The sequence below is a fragment of the Conger conger genome, chromosome 5 (genome assembly GCF_963514075.1).
Source record: "Conger conger chromosome 5, fConCon1.1, whole genome shotgun sequence".
Classification (NCBI taxonomy): Eukaryota; Metazoa; Chordata; class Actinopteri; order Anguilliformes; family Congridae; genus Conger; species Conger conger.
The window spans coordinates 12,297,301-12,312,890 of NC_083764.1; the positions used below are offsets into that span (position 1 = coordinate 12,297,301).

General features: G+C 51.9%; 1 protein-coding gene across 1 annotated transcript in view; it reads left to right on the forward strand.

Annotated features, from left to right (window-relative positions):
- The window catches only part of LOC133129352 (afadin-like), a 116,172-nt gene that overhangs the window by 88,298 nt on the left and 12,284 nt on the right, over nucleotides 1-15,590 (forward strand). The window contains 8 exon segments of the mRNA XM_061243369.1: nucleotides 5,315-5,380; nucleotides 5,640-5,713; nucleotides 6,601-6,719; nucleotides 7,512-7,709; nucleotides 8,383-8,474; nucleotides 9,086-9,274; nucleotides 9,521-10,633; nucleotides 14,385-14,519. Coding sequence (XP_061099353.1) covers nucleotides 5,315-5,380; nucleotides 5,640-5,713; nucleotides 6,601-6,719; nucleotides 7,512-7,709; nucleotides 8,383-8,474; nucleotides 9,086-9,274; nucleotides 9,521-10,633; nucleotides 14,385-14,519 — 1,986 coding nt within the window.

Consider the following 15,590-nt stretch of genomic DNA (forward strand, 5'->3'; position numbering starts at 1 on the left):
GACTTTACAATGTGTGCCAGTCCCTGAGACTTTGATATCCGCCGACTGAAACATTTAGGAAACGACTGATCTATGAGGCAGGGATGGTGCAGCTCATTAGCTGATTGATCCAGTGTCATTTATGTAGACAAATTAGACACACACCAGCCATGAAGGAACCGTGTCATTGAACCACTGCCACACACTGAACCTATAGCACTCCCTCCCCCTGCACGCACGCACACGCACATGCACACACAAACTCACACTCGCACGCACGCATACGCATACACATGCAGAGATAATGTCCTGTGCGTGGGTCCTGAGAACGGTAGCAATTAGCGTGCTTGTTAACGTGAATTAGAGTTTTATCAGCGGCCTTTACGAGCCCCTCTCTTATTCATGTGCGGCGCCGTTGCGTGTGACTTTTACCGCCCGTTCTATTTGCGCCGGCCCGTAAAGCTCCGGGTCCCCGCACGCTTCCTGCCAGCTGCGTCACCAGCACCGCGGCGCCATGGAAACGGCGCCAGCGCGAAACGGCCTCGGGTTTAACGGCCGGGTCCCGCTCGTGGTTTCCCCAGGGGGCTGCTGGGTATGTGGCAGGGCTGTGAGCTTCACTGCTCTGTTACAGCGTCCGTCCCCCCCCGTGACCACCGTGCTGTCTGCTCTCCGTCTTAAGGTCGCTGTGGGAAAGCCCATGAAGCCTTCTTCAAGGCCGGAGACGTACACCGCATCAGCCACAGTGTTTCTGTGTAGATGCAGACATGTACACACACACACACACACACACACACACTGACACGTTTGTGTCACCTGAGCCGAACCGCCCCCACGGCACAAACACCCCCCCCCCCTTCTCCAGAAGCCTGTGACCGGGGCGATTGTGCCCTCCCCGGGTCTCCTGCCGAGGCACCTGGGCACGTCGGGATCCTGGAATGTTCCCCTCGGATCTGGTTACGCCCCTCCAGGAGGGGAGGTAGACACGGCTCACAGCCCCAGAGAGAGCCACCCAAACTCCTCAGATGACTTACAGCATCTCTAACACACACACACACACACACACACACACACACACACACACACACACACACACACACACACACACACACACGCTCACTACACACCGTCGAGGAGTCTGAACACGGCGTTACACAGCGTAGCAGCACACGGTACGTTCTCCAGTCTTACACACCTCAGGCAGTATGCCGTTTGTACTGCCTTTTCGTTTTTTTGCTTTTATAGATATGTCTCTTTTTTCTGTCCTTAATTTGCAGTTGCAGAGCCGTTGTTTGCGTATGTTGGGAAGTATGACTTATCTGTGTGGTTGTTTCTTCTCCGTTTGTTTTCTGTCTCAGAACATTTTGCACGTCATGACCGAGTTTTTTTTTTTTATCACACGATTCCGCAGTGGGTTTGGATTATATGATGAATAGAAATGTTAGGATTAATTTGACTACAAAGAAACTGTGTGGGAACATATTCTTGTTGTTTTTTTTTGTCAGTGATGCTGCTGGCTGTTTTCTGGGTTTTTTAGGTCTCCAGATTGATTTGTAGGATACCTGGTAATGGTGTCTTTATCTGGTTTTTTAAGATGTGTTTTTGCAAGCTTTTGTGTTTTTGCACTTACCAAAATGATGGACTGCAACCTACCTTAGCAGTGTAGGAAACATATCGCAACATTTCTGGTTTTTGAGTTTTTGATTGATTGAGTTTATCTGATCATCATCAAAATAATACTAGAGGAAGTTCAAGCAGGAACATCGTGAAGTACAGTATGAAACTTCAAGGATAACTCCTGAAAGCTAAATGGCTCTTTTCCATTGTGGTCCTTGTTTCACATAACTTCTGGAATATTCCTGTGTCTCCAGTAAGCTGTTGCTGTTGACAGCTTTTGCTAACGGCTCCTCTGCGGACTGTGGTAAAGTCGGTCTTCCTGATTGGCCGGCTCCAGGGGTTGGCAGGGGTTGGGTAGCTCTGCAGCAGGTAGGGGGGGGAGGGGGGGTGATGACGGCGTTTATTGTGGAGGAACAGGAGCTCCCCTTTCTCAGGCGGCTTAGGTTACCGCCGCGGCCCCTCTCCTCCCGCTCGCCACGGTCCGCCAGTCCTCTTCCCCGGTGACATTCCAGCAGGTGGTCCCGTCCCCTGCCCTCCCCCCCTGCCTCTCTCCACGGTTTCACCCGCTGAGCAGCCTGGAGTGGTTTCGGGAACAGCTCAACGCGTTTATTTTCCGGTGGCTCGGAAGACACACACACACACACACACACACACACACACACACACACACACACATAATGCCTAAATGTACTGAGGACCACAGCACCACAAGCCTGTCCCTAGCTATCGCTCCCTGCCTGACTGAAGGCTTGAACAAGGTGACAAGGGGTCAGACTGCAGGAGCCTACACTTTTTCTCCATCCGGCTTGTCTGCCTTTCTGCTCTGAGCTCGTCCACAGAGGCTGGGCATGACTCTTCACTGGTGGCTATAACGTTTTTTATTTTTTATTCATTGTTTTTGTGAAATGTTGAAATGGGCATTTCATTAGTATGAAACTAAGTAATTGCTAGCCTTGAAAAGCTGTTGGCTTGAACAAGGTGACAGTGTGTTAGACTGCAGGAGTCTAGTCTCTGTGTCCATTCCCCCCTTCGCTGCTGAGACCAGACTCCCAGCAGGCTCAGGTGAACTACTGCACGCTGCTACTAGGCAATGCTTGCCGGGCTCAAAGCCATCCTGTCGTGAGGGTACGAACCGGGAAGCGCTAGGCGGTTTCGCCGTCGGATGCGTCCAAACCGAGCTCCCTGCGATTCATTATCCCCGAGTCCAGCTGGACCTCATCTCAGCAAAACCACCAAAACATATTTTTATCTCCGGTCAGCCTGCGATGAAAGCCTCCCTCGAGGTCGTCGTTAGTCACCGCTGGGAGACGCAAACAACATGTTTTTTGTATCGTTTCTGAGTATCCTGACTCTGCAGGCTGGAATTTGAAATCCTGAAAGGCCAGAGCATTGCGCTAAAGCGCTGAGTTCTCATTGAAGATCAGTCAGAGAACTGCGAGGGCTAACCTCTCAGTTGGTGGTTGTGCTTACCACAAACCAGAGCTCAGCTACACGGCTCCATCCCGTGTCCACAGTGCACATACAGACCAATGTTAGCATGAGTGAACACACTGTACAGCCTGCTGTTAGCATCAGTGCACATACAGGCCAATGTTAGCAACAGTGAAACATATAGGTTGCTATTAGCATCAGCGAACATGCAGCCTGCTGCAGACTACTGTTACACAGTGATTATGCAGACTGATATTGGCAGCAGCTCCGCACTTCTCCAGTCTTGTCAGTACAGCTCTCGTGTCTATTTGTCGGATGGTTCTCTGCCTCCGGGCTGGACGTGGGTTGATTTAGGGCCGCGTCTCCTCTCCTGCCCGTCTCTGTCTGTGGGTTCGAGGCGCCTGAAGCGCATGGAGGCGCTGATGCAGCACGCCCCGTCTGCAGACGCAGCAGACAGGTGGGGAGAGACAGGACTTGTTAGGAGAGAGCGCTCACACCGTCTGCCCCCTCCTCACCCCCGCAACAGGTCTCTGAGGTTCCCGGGGGCAGCGAGTGTGTGTTTCTCCCTCCACCTCCCCCACAGACTCTCACTGGTGGCTATAACGGTTTCTTTACTAATAGTTTTTGTAGAATGTTGAAATGGGCATTTCGTAGTACGAAACTTAATTGCTGATATTTCTCCTTTAAAAACCGCGAACGTGGGAGAGGCCAGATTAACGGCTTTGCAAATGAATGCGGCTTCTCCACCTCGGTTTGGCAGTTAAATACGAACATTTTATGAGCAGGCCGTGTCCAAGTTTCTGTGAGAGCCGGGTTTATCTGCTTTAGTTTTGATTACATTTTGAATTGGATACAGAAGGATGGAGGGTGTTGTGCAATGGTTGTGGGTGATTATTGGACATGCGTTCAGTGGGGCGAACAATCTTCCCTGGAGATTATAAACTTGAAAGCCCCCCCACGTCTGCTACTTTATAGTTGTTTACTTGCGCTAGCATCCTGGCTGTTTGCTCAGGTGAAGCTGCTGTTGGTGTGCCTGTAGAGCTGGCTTGCCCTGTGTTATTGTTCACCTCAACTGAGACTGAGCCAGGCTTGGCACTTCCAGACCACATTTGAACCTGAGCTTTCCCAAATATTACTGCTGGCTTCCTCCAGGGGATTTCTCCCTGCTTCTTCAGCCCCTCTCTAGGGAAAGTGATGGAGCCACAAAAAGAGAGAATTAAGCTGAAAGATTTGGGGGTTTAATATTTTTCACTTTGTCTGAGTTATCCCGTGGATTGGACAGGAGTTCAGAAGGAGCTGTCGTGAGTTTGTTGAGCGCTGTAAAGCTGGGGAAGGCCCTGGGTTTCGTGTGTAACCCAGTATAACCTGACTTTATTCCCAGGTGGCAAAGCTTTGTTCCCCAGGCGGCATGATAATCTGGGAGATAATCATGCTGCCGTGTGTGTGTGTGTGTGTGTGTGTGTGTGCGTGTGCGTGTGCGTGTGATTATGCTGTCCTCATAGGAACTTGTGGTAGAGACTTTTTTAGAGGCTCACACTTATTGAAATTGGCTGGAAGAATCTGGGCTCTGGAACTTTCTGATGTTAAAAGGCAGACCACCAGCAGCTGTTGTTTTGAAACGCTTTTCTTTCATGCTTTGCCATCCGTGTCCATTTAACACGGCTCTTCAGTCGACTGCTAACAGCACCTCTAGAAGATTTGCGCACAGCAGACTCGGCTGCCCATATAAGGATCGAAACACCCTCCCTCCATTATATTTTTAGGTTGAAGGAGAGCCATTCGAAAATCTCCAGTGACCATTTATGGAAGCGTTCGCGAAAAGTGGCAGCAAATCCCTGGTGCGATGTCACAGGTATGACCTCTGACCTCGAGGTGCAAGTGTCGTCGTCCCCCCCCCCCCGTGTCTTTTTAAGCAGTGATTATATAACAACCCCCCCCCCCCCCCCCTCCTGTAAATCTGCAGGGGCAACCGAAGAGCATCGGGTCTCCGTTAGCCGCGCCGCGCGTCTCGCCAGCTCCGTGATTTATGGCAGGCGTGTGCGTTCTCGGCCCCCGGGGGCCTGTTTGTCAGCGGCCGCTCGCCAGCAGAGAGAGCCCAGCTGGTCAGCGGCCGCCCCGGCGTGCTCGGGGTCTCAACGCTGCCCGAGTGTTTAGAGAAACACAAAGCTCCTCCACGCGTCTGGATGATGGAGGGGGCCTGTGTCCGTCGCTTTGTTTGGTCTGTTGCGGTGTTTACTGAACCCCCCCCCTCCTCTCTCTCCCTCTCCCTCTCTCTCTCGTGTCTGTTTAGGGTGCTGGCCAGGACAAGCTTGGGATATACATCAAGTCTGTGGTGAAGGGCGGGGCTGCCGATATGGTGAGTAGGTGGTCCCTGCTGTGTACGTTTTTAAACATAACTGCAGACGTGTCGTCAGTGTGTGGCAGAGGAGAACGTGAATTAATTTTGACAAGTAGCCGTTGCCCCAGGTCTTCGGCAAAAGCAAAGTCCCCGCAAGTTTAAAGGGTGGCCTGTTATGAATAAATCTTCAAAATGGCTCATTGTTCCAGAGCCTGTTTGTTATAAGTGTGTGTGTGTGTGTGTGTGTGTGTGTGTGTGTGTGTGTGTGTGTTTACAGGACGGACGACTTGCGGCTGGGGACCAGCTGCTGAGTGTGGACGGGCGTAGTCTGGTTGGACTCTCACAAGAGAGGTACGTCCCCGCAGTGCACAAACTTTTCCTTAATTTCTCTGCTTTTCAGATTCAGGGCAGGGCAAACAATTCAAACCTTAAAAAATAAAGATAATGCATAAATCCTGCCGGTATATTGTTTTATGTAATTTAGTTTAATTTGTTTGGGGCTGTTGGGGATCAAGTAAAGGCTAGGACGAGGTTATAGAGTGGCTGTGGTGTCTGAGGTGGGTGAGTTTAGATGTCTTGAGCTCTGCCATTGTACAGAATCAGTGGGGCTGACAGAAAGAATCCAATTTCCTTCAAGCGCTGCACAAGGAATCGGTTATGTGTGCTTAAATTCCCTTATTAGATCCGTTTAAGAGCCATGTCCTTTTGTGGAATTCTGCACAAAACACTTAACATTTTGTTTGTACTTTTGTTTAAAAAAATAAAAATTGTAAAGTTTCAGTATACTTTATTAGTCTGTCTTTGACTGCTGAAAGTACTTCTTGAGGGAGCATCGTTAAACCACTCAATACCGGTTTCATTTGAACTGAAACCATGTTTGCCTTAACACTTCATATCACTTGACTGAGTTTCCGCTCCTCAACTGCCAGCAGGAACCGATTCACAAATTTGGTTTTGTTGGTTTCACGGAGAATGCTTTGTGAAGTTGCCAATTATAAAATCCATGAAACCAGCGGTTAACCACTTATGGAAAGGAAAATCTTTTAACTTAACAGTTGTTCCTCATTCGCTTAGTCGGGTAATATCTGACAAAAAATAAAATAACCACGAGCCAATCATGGTGTCCGTGATATCCTTGGTCTTGAACCCACCCTCCGCAGAAGAAAATGAACACTCATGTTGGTCTCTGCTTGGTGTGTTTTGCATTGGTAAATGGTCTTTCATTTCTCTCCTCTCAGGGCTGCAGAGTTAATGACCAGGACGGGCTCTGTTGTGACGCTCGAGGTGGCCAAGCAAGGCGCCATTTACCACGGTCTGGCCACACTTCTGAACCAGCCATCTCCCATGATGCAGCGGGGTAAGGGCCGGATGCTCCTCCGTGTCTGTGGTGGACAAAAGGTTAAGTCGGTTAATAAGAAAAGTAGAAAGGTCTGGAATGCTATTCGCTGGCTAATGATGTCTGGGCGCGACCAGGCAGCCAATGAGGAGGTCCCAGCTCACTTCGCCATCACAGATAAGAGGTTACGGTTTCCGTTCAGCTGGATTCCTGGAACTTTGTGAATTGGGAGGGGTGTTTTTCCTCAATCTTTGTTGTACCAGGGACCAGTTACCTGTAATTCCCCTCCTCTTTGGGCTGTTTGTGCCAGTAATGTTACAGGGAGGAGTGTACATTCTTCAGAATCTGTTTATCTGGGCAGCGCTCGGCAGTACACCACGGGTTGGCACAGGTCTACGGACCGGGGTTTGAGGGGTCACGCAGTCGTAACACAGTTGACTACTAATCATTCTCTCGATAGATGCATGTTGAGTGTGTCCAAAATTAAATAAGCACCTTCCCAACCATTGTGCTGTGTTCATAAGAACATAAGAATACCTAGCACAGTAGGCCCTTCAGCCCACCAGTTGACTGCTGACTGGACCAGCGGTGCTTAATCATGTGCCATTGAGGGTGAAGAGTATCCAGGTTTTCATTCCCACCAATCACTACTCCTGCTGTATTCGCTGATAAGTTCCCTCCTCTGAAGTTGAAAGCATCACTGAGTGAGAAAGCATGGTTCTTAGTGCGCTTCATAGTTGGATTTGGGTTGTATCGGCTGTCCTCATGAAAGGAGACGTGCTGAGAATGAAAAATGCTTCCCGTTCTCTCTAGCGTCGGACCGCGGGCGAGACAAGGGCAAAGCCAGACCAAAGAGCGAGGGCTTCGAGCTCTACAACAACTCGGTGCAGAACGGCTCCCCAGAGAGCCCTCAGGGGGCGTGGGACGCCTACCCCGAACCAAAGAAGATGAGCGGAGAGGACCGCCTGCTCAAGAACAGGGTGGACCACCGCTCCAGCCCTAACGTCGCCAGTGAGTACCCCACAGAGCCTGGCCCCGGTCCCCACAAAACCACCATTGTGTGTGTGTGTGTGTGTGTGTGTGTGTGTGTGTGTGTGTGTGTGTGTGTGTGTGTGTGTGTGTGTGTGTGTGTGTGTGTGTGTGTGTGTGTGTGTGTGTGTGTGTGTGTGTGTGTGTGTGTGTGTGTGTGTGTGTGTGTCCCACTGAGCCTGGCCCAGGTCCCCGCAAAACAACCATTGTGTGTGTATGGTCCCCACAAAAACACCATTGTGTGTGTGTGTGTTCCCCACTGAGCCTGGCCCTGGTCTCCGCAAAACCACCATAATGTGTGTGTGTGTGTGTTCCCCACTAAGCCTGCCCCCAGTCCCCACAACACCACCATAATGTGTGTGTGTGTGTGTTCCCCACTAAGCCTGCCCCCAGTCCCCACAAAACCACCATAATGTGTGTGTGTGTGTGTACCCCACAGAGCCTGGCCCTGGTCCCCGCAAAACAACCATTGTCAGTGTGTGTACCCCACAAAACCTGGTCCAGGTTCCCTCAAAACCAACATAATGTGTGTGTATGTGTGTACCCATCAAAACCTGGCCTAGGTCCCCACAAAAGTACCATAATGTGTGTGAGAGTGTCTATGTGGGGTGTATCAGAGAGGCCCGACTGTAACAGTACTGTCGTGGTTTCTCAGACCAGGCACAGAGTCCAGGAGGAAAGGCCGTTTACCCAGGAGGACCTACGACCAAGATCACCTCCGTCTCCACGGGCAACCTCTGCGCCGATGTGAGTACAGCGCGACTTTAGAGAAGCCACCGCATACTGCCAACACCACCACCACCACCACTCTCATAAAGAAGCATTAGAAACCAGAAAACACAGACGGAAACATACACACAAAAGACTTATTCTCCTTTAAGTAAGTGCCCTCCACTTGCTGTATGGTACAGATTTCGTTCTTAATTCGCTGTTGCTGCAGCGACACCGTGTAATTATCAGAATGTTCTGCGTCTTTTGAAACGCATTCTTCTGAGGGCACATAGCGTAACGTGATTTAGCATTGCTTAGTTATCAGTGTCTGCCGTGTTAGCTTTGTAATAAATCCTCATCAGGTCTCCAGCCACCATGCCTGATTGGCTAATTAGTTCCTGCACCGCAGTGCCATAGTTATCCCATCATCAAATACCGCAGAAGCTCTCCGTCAGCCGTAGCCCGTAAAAACACTGCTTTTTAAAAAAAGGTTCTGGATTTATGCACCGGTACAGCTGTGTTGATAATGTAGACCTGTTACCAATCCACCCTGTCTGGGCTGTAATAACGTGTAATCACGCGTCTAACCGCGCTGCGTCTCCCTCTGATCCTGACCGCCCCTCTCCCCTCTCCCTCCTGGGCCGCAGGAGGAGCCGTCCCCTCCCCATCCAGAGGCGTACCCCATTCCCACGCAGACCTACACCAGGGAGTACTTCACCTTCCCCGCCTCCAAATCTCAGGACCGGATGGGGCCCGGCCCGGCCCCCGGGGAGCCCTGGCACGACTCCGAGGACAGGCCCCCGGACGACCTTCCCTCCGGCGACATGGTCCTACCGGTACTGCAGAGTCACGCAGTCACTGCTAATCATTCCCTCCATAGGTGGACGATGAGTCCAGAAGTGAATTACATTTTTTACCTGCCACTGTACATTATGTTCATAAGAACATGCCTCAACTGAATGACCTGACAAGCTGTTCAGTGCACTGATAACTGTCTGTGTTCAGTGTGCAGTTATACCTGTGCAGTAGCTACGGTTTCAGAAATGGCTTTTATTTTGAATGCCTGTGTCTGTGTTGTGCAGGATGAGCTGTTGGACGAGCGGGTGGCGTACACCCCGGACCGCCTCCGGCCAGAGGACCTGCTGCTCCTGCAGCAGCGGGAGGCCGAGTACCAGAGGGAGCGGGGCAGCGGGGAGCACTGGAACCACCAGGTCTCCTCCTCCGTGGAGTCCAGCACCTCCAGCCAGGAGCACCTCAACTACTCCTCCTCCTCCTCCTCCAAGGGCAACCACAAGAGCGGGCCCGGCCGCTGGAAGACCCCCCTGTCCCCTCACTCCGGCCCGGGGCCCGCCCCCGGCCCCGCCCGCACCGACCTGCCCCCGCCGCCCCCTCCCCCGCCCCCCGTGCACTACGCCGCCGACTTCGAGGCCCAGCCGGAGCTGCCCCTCCCGCCCCCGCCCGCCGTCGCCCAGCAACAGGCCGCCGCCACGGCCGACCGCAAGAAGCGCGAGGAGCAGCAGCGCTGGTACGAGAAGGAGAAGGCGCGGCTGGAGGAGGAGCGCGACCGGAAGAGGAGGGAGCAGGAGCGCAAGATGGGCCAGATCCGCATCCCCGCCGCGCCCAACAACCAGCACGGCCCCCTCCCTCCTCCGCCCCAGCCCCAGCCCATGGGCGGCCCTCCCCAGCCCCCCGCCCAGATCCCCCAGGCCTACCTGCCCCCCCAGCCGGGGCCCCAGGCCCCGCAGCAGCAGCCCCCCAGGCCCGAGAAGCTGGCCAGCCTCCCCCGCCAGGCGGCGCCGCCCCACGACACGGTGATCCGCGAGCTCCTGCCCCAGCAGCAGCCCCGCACCATCGAGCGGCGCGACCTGCAGTACATCACCATCAGCAAGGAGGAGCTGTCGTCCGGGGACAGCCTGTCGCCCGACCCCTGGAAGCGCGACGCCCGGGAGAAGCTGGAGAAGCAGCAGCAGCTGCACATCGTGGACCTGCTGGACCGCGAGATCCAGGAGCTGCAGGCCAAGCCGGAGCGCACGGCCGAGGAGAGCGACCGTCTGCGCAAGCTCATGCTGGAGTGGCAGTTCCAGAAGAGGCTGCAGGAGTCCAAGCAGAGCGACGACGACGAGGAGGAGGAGGACGACGAGGACGTGGACACCGTCATGATCATGCAGCGGCTGGAGGCCGAGAAGAGGGCACGGGTGAGCCTGACCAATCGCACCTCCTCACCCCTGTGAGCCTGACCAATCGCACCTCCTCACCCTGTGAGCTGACCAATCGCACCTCCTCACCCTGTGAGCTGACCGATCCCACCTCCTCACCCTGCGATCAGGGTCAATGTCACAGGCTAGTGGGTATCTCACCAGCTGGTCAGGGTGAATGTAACGGCGAATAAATGCTAAAGATGAAGTAGCACTTTCCCACTCGATTCTCAGGGTCAATGTAGCGGGTAAAAAACTTTCTAATGAAGAAGTAGCACTTTCTCATGAAAAGTATCGAACCCTGTGTTATATTACAGTTTAAACAAAGAACACAGTTCTGTTTTCTAGAGTAGGATACAGTTCCCCTGGCGCACTCATTACGCTGAAGCGGTGAGCGTTTGGCTGTGTGCATCTGCACTGTGATTAAGCCCTCCGCTCTGCTGGGCAGAAGTGCTTACGTTGGCTGCAGATTGCATTCTGAGGAAGGCCAACACATTAAATCTGCCTGAAACCCAAACCTTTTCATTCTTCGCAGCTGATAAAGCTGATGGTTTATCAGCTCTTATCTGAGGCCACCACGTTTCCATCATCAAGACTTCCGTCAAAGGCCTTGGACCGATATGTGGAAGTTAGTCCGATATTAACGCTTATAGATAACTCATAACAACAAGCAGTCGAGCTGCTGACGACCCAAAATCGATAACGTGTCGCCGTTGCTGGGTTCCGCACCTCCTTAGAGGCTTTGCGGTTTTGGCCGAGTCGATGTTTGGAGGGCGGAGGGTCTGCTTAAGGGCGTGCGGGTGTGGAGATGATGAGGTAGCTCGGTTAAAATGGCCGCCCTCATCATACGTGCGAAAGCGGCCGCCCGCTCTTCCGCCGCTGAACCTCGGCCAGCTGCCTCCCGTTTATGAATAGTTCATAGGAAGAGATCGGTTTCCCAGATAGCGGATATCTCGCGGTTTACTCGCGCAGCGTGCCTTCTGGGAGACTGGAGCCTTCGTTTGACCTCAAACCACTGCGGGTGGATTCGAGAAATGCTCCCCTTATGTTATGCCTGATGTGGTTTCACATCGATGCTGGTAAGAGAAAAATTCAGGTAACACATTTTTTGTGGAAAAGGAGGCATTTGTTTTTGGGTGGTAAGAATAAAAGTCTGTTTGCTAATGGTTTATAAGAACCAAATAGATTTGGTATTATTTTAAAGTAAAATCCACATAATTATAGCAGCCAACATGTAAGTCTTGCCTTATTCCTCATTCCTGGTCCTGGAGAGCCACAGGGTCTGTCGGTTTTTGTTTTCACCTTAACATCAGCAACCAGTGAGGTGAGTTAAGTGTAATTAACTGCTTTAATTGATCAATTAAGTGCTGAGTAACAACAAGAACCAACACACCCTGTTGCTCTCCTGGACCAGGAGTGAGGACCACTGCCTTCTACAGGACCACTGATCTTGAGCGCTTTTATTGTGACATACTGGAGTACAGATTTAGATCTCCTTCCTGATTTGTTTCTGCTCTGGTGCGCAGCGAGTAACACCTCAATGGTGAAGAGTAGGCTGAGGAGGGACAGCATAAGCAGGAAAATTCATAACTCTTCTGCGGAGGAAGTGTGTATTTACTCAAAATGAAATGTTGCACCCATGTGCAGGAGTTAGAGCCTACGCACCGTCACAGCCAGAAGAAAGCTGGACTACCGCGTGCGCAGAGAGGCTCTTTTTGAAGTGGTGAGAGGTCGAAGCGTTTGAGTGAACTTCACAGGCTACGGCGGCTTAAAGGGAAAATATTGTCTTTGCTCCAGCTGAGGCTGAAAGGGGGGGCGGGGGGTTGTGGAATGATGTGGAAATTCCTCCTAAAACCCCCTGCATTACTCCAGTTCCACACCAGCGTTCGCCGAGGGGAAGCTAGCCACCGACGCTAATCAGTCCCATGCCGGTGAGGAATGTTCCTGGCATCGGATCGCGACGTGACCGACCGGCCGACCGGAGCAATTTTTTTTTTCACTTATCTTCCTTTTTCCCCCTCCTTTTTCATTAATTTCTTCTTCTTTTCTCTGGCGTTTCTGTCTAACCTCTCTGTTCCCCACAGCAGACCGCCGTTCCCGCGATCTCTGTTCTAGACTTGGTACGTTGTTTAATCCTCTTCACTCTTCCTCCTCCCGCCCCGTAAACGCCACCCGTGTGTCCTTTCTCTCTCTCATCTTCCTCCTCCTCCTCTTCATCGGGCCCCGAGGGCGCTGCGTTCGCCCCGTCTCCCGGCGACGGGGGCAGAGACACGCCCTGCCTCAGGGACTTTTAATGCCCTCTGGGGCAGATATGCCCCCTTTCTACCCAGAAAAACTGCCCCAGAGTCGAGTCAAAACGAGTCTCTTTAACGTGCAAAAACATTAACTCCCTTCAGACTCATTTGACAAGATGAGGACTACGGCCTCAGAAAGCCCCCCCCCCAGACGAGCTCTGGAATTTTCTTACTGGAAAAGTTGATGAAGTCATGAAAGATGCGTCTCATTGGAAAAGTAATGAATAAGCGAAGAGTTAAGACGGTTAAGCGGGTGCAGTTAGCGCGGCGCATTCGCAGGGCGCAGCGTTCCAGACAGCAGGTGTTCCGGTGCAGCGGCGGCGGACACGCCCGCGCATGTCGCCACGGCCTCCTCCTCATCCACCCGGCCCCGGGGCCCGCCGCACTCCCGGGCCCCGGGCTGTCCATCTCCTCCGACCCCACCACCACTCAGGACTCATTCTGTCATTGGGGGGGGGTGGGGTGGGGCCGTGTCTCTTGGCTTCTGTTACAGGACGGGCTGTTAGCCGTCGAGTTCGCCTCGCTTGTTCTTCTCACTAAGTTAAGTTGTAAATATATTAACCGGAAAGTGTGTTTTACGGATTTAAAAAAGATGAAGCCTTTTGTAATTACTCATTACTTATATTTCTATATTTTGTCCGTTCTATAGCACACACACTCCCACATATACTGTGCAAACCTTGCTTTTCCCGTTATTGATAGATGTTAAGTGCGACTGTCCTCACAAGTGGTCCTGGGTATAGGTATTTACGGGTGGATGTTGTGTTGTGTGAAGTGTGTGTGTCGTGCTGTTCACAGGGGGATCATCACATCCCATCACTCCAGCTCCACCATCGCTGCATGCCACCACTCATCTGCATGTGTGACCTGTTGTTCTGTGCCCAACCAACAAAAATATGTTCTGAATTGACCTGCCTGATAAAAAATAATGGTTATGTTAATAAAAACTAGCTTAGCTTAGCACAACCTCCGACATTACATGCTGTGGCTTGTCCTTCCCATTTAGCGCTGCAGTCAGAGCACGTTAGCCGCTGCACATTAGCCACTGCAGGCTGTAGTGCTCATGCCACACTGCAGGGGGCGACCTCTCGCTGCTTTACCGAGGGAGCTGGTCACTCAGACAGAGTTCAGGTTCAGCGCTCGGCGAGCAGCTGCGTGCCCCCCCTCCCCAACAGCGAATTTCCTATTCCTAATACAGCCTGCAAAACGCATACCGCTTTCCATAAATATGGCATTCCACCTGGACATGAATAAAGGCCGGTGGCAGCATGCGTCTGCTTTATGGGCTACGTTCACACTGGTGCCTGAGGCGAGACTGCTTACGCACAGTGAGGGAGAATGTCTCCGTGAGGCCCGCCCGTGACCCCGCTCAGACAGGCGCTGGGGGTGCTGTGGGGGGGGGGGTTTTGGGGGACCCTTTGGACGGGTACTGAAGCGCTAGCTCTGCGCCCCTCCAGCTCCAGGACGAGGAGCGCCGGCGCAAACAGCAGCTGGAGGAGATCCGCAAGAGGGAGGCAGAGGAGCGGGCCAAGCAGGAGGAAGAGCGCCGTCGCAGGGAGGAGGAGAGGGCCCGGCGCGAGGCCGAGGAGAAGGTACTCACCACGCCACGCCACACACACCCCACACACACACACACACCACACAGCAGGGCCCTGGACAGGCTTCTGACCTTTGACACAGTTTTTCAGTGGTAAAGAATCATGGGATTAGTATTTTTAAACCCTGTAATTTTCACCCAGTGAAGTAAAATTAGAAACTTCATACTCCCTAGTACTATTGCAGTTTTGTGCTGTTCAATTTGCATTGCAGTCTAGTCCCACCAAACTCCCATTTGATTCTACTTGAATGGAAGCCCTTTAAATTGCTATGCTGTAAATAAAATGACTGAATTGAATTGAAGAATGGAAATGCACAAGAGCGATACAATAAGAGAACTGATAAAAGGAAGAAGGAACAGCCTGTAGAGTGAATCATTGTTTTATATATGGATTGAAGCTTGGGAGAATTATGATGAGATGTTAGCATTCCCTTGTAATTACTTATGTAGACGTGTTTTTAAATGGAGCAGGTGCTTCCAGTCTAAGACCCTCTGAAATCCAGGGTAGTTTCCTGAGACCCAGCTCTTTACAGCTTATAATGGTACCTTTGTATCTTCCCAAACGGTTCACCTTAGAGCCGGTTCCTAAGATGCCATTGCAGTATGTCACATCTGACTGCAAGACACATTTATTCCAAAGTACTGTCGGAAGACTTCTATCCAGGCATACAGGGATAAATATACAAGCATAGAAATGGAAATGACTTCAGACGCTGCAATGCATTATGGGGGGGAAAGTCTACTAACATCAAAGCTGTCATTTCTTTTTTTCAGCGCATGCCAACCCGGATAAATATGTACAAACTGCAGTCGATGTGTTTTTTTTTTCTGAGATGCGGTGTTCGACAGGGCTCGTTACGATGAAGAGGAGACACAGGGAGACGCTCGGCTTTCATGTTCTCGCAGACAAATCCCCGACTTAACAGACGGGATGATGGGTCTTATTTTAGGATCAGATCCGGGGCTGTAATTACCATATTATCTCCGGTACCGGTTGTCTGTGGAGCTAATTGTAGTTTACCTGCAGAAACTTGAGTCACGCTTGTTCTTCCAGAACAAAAGCAGC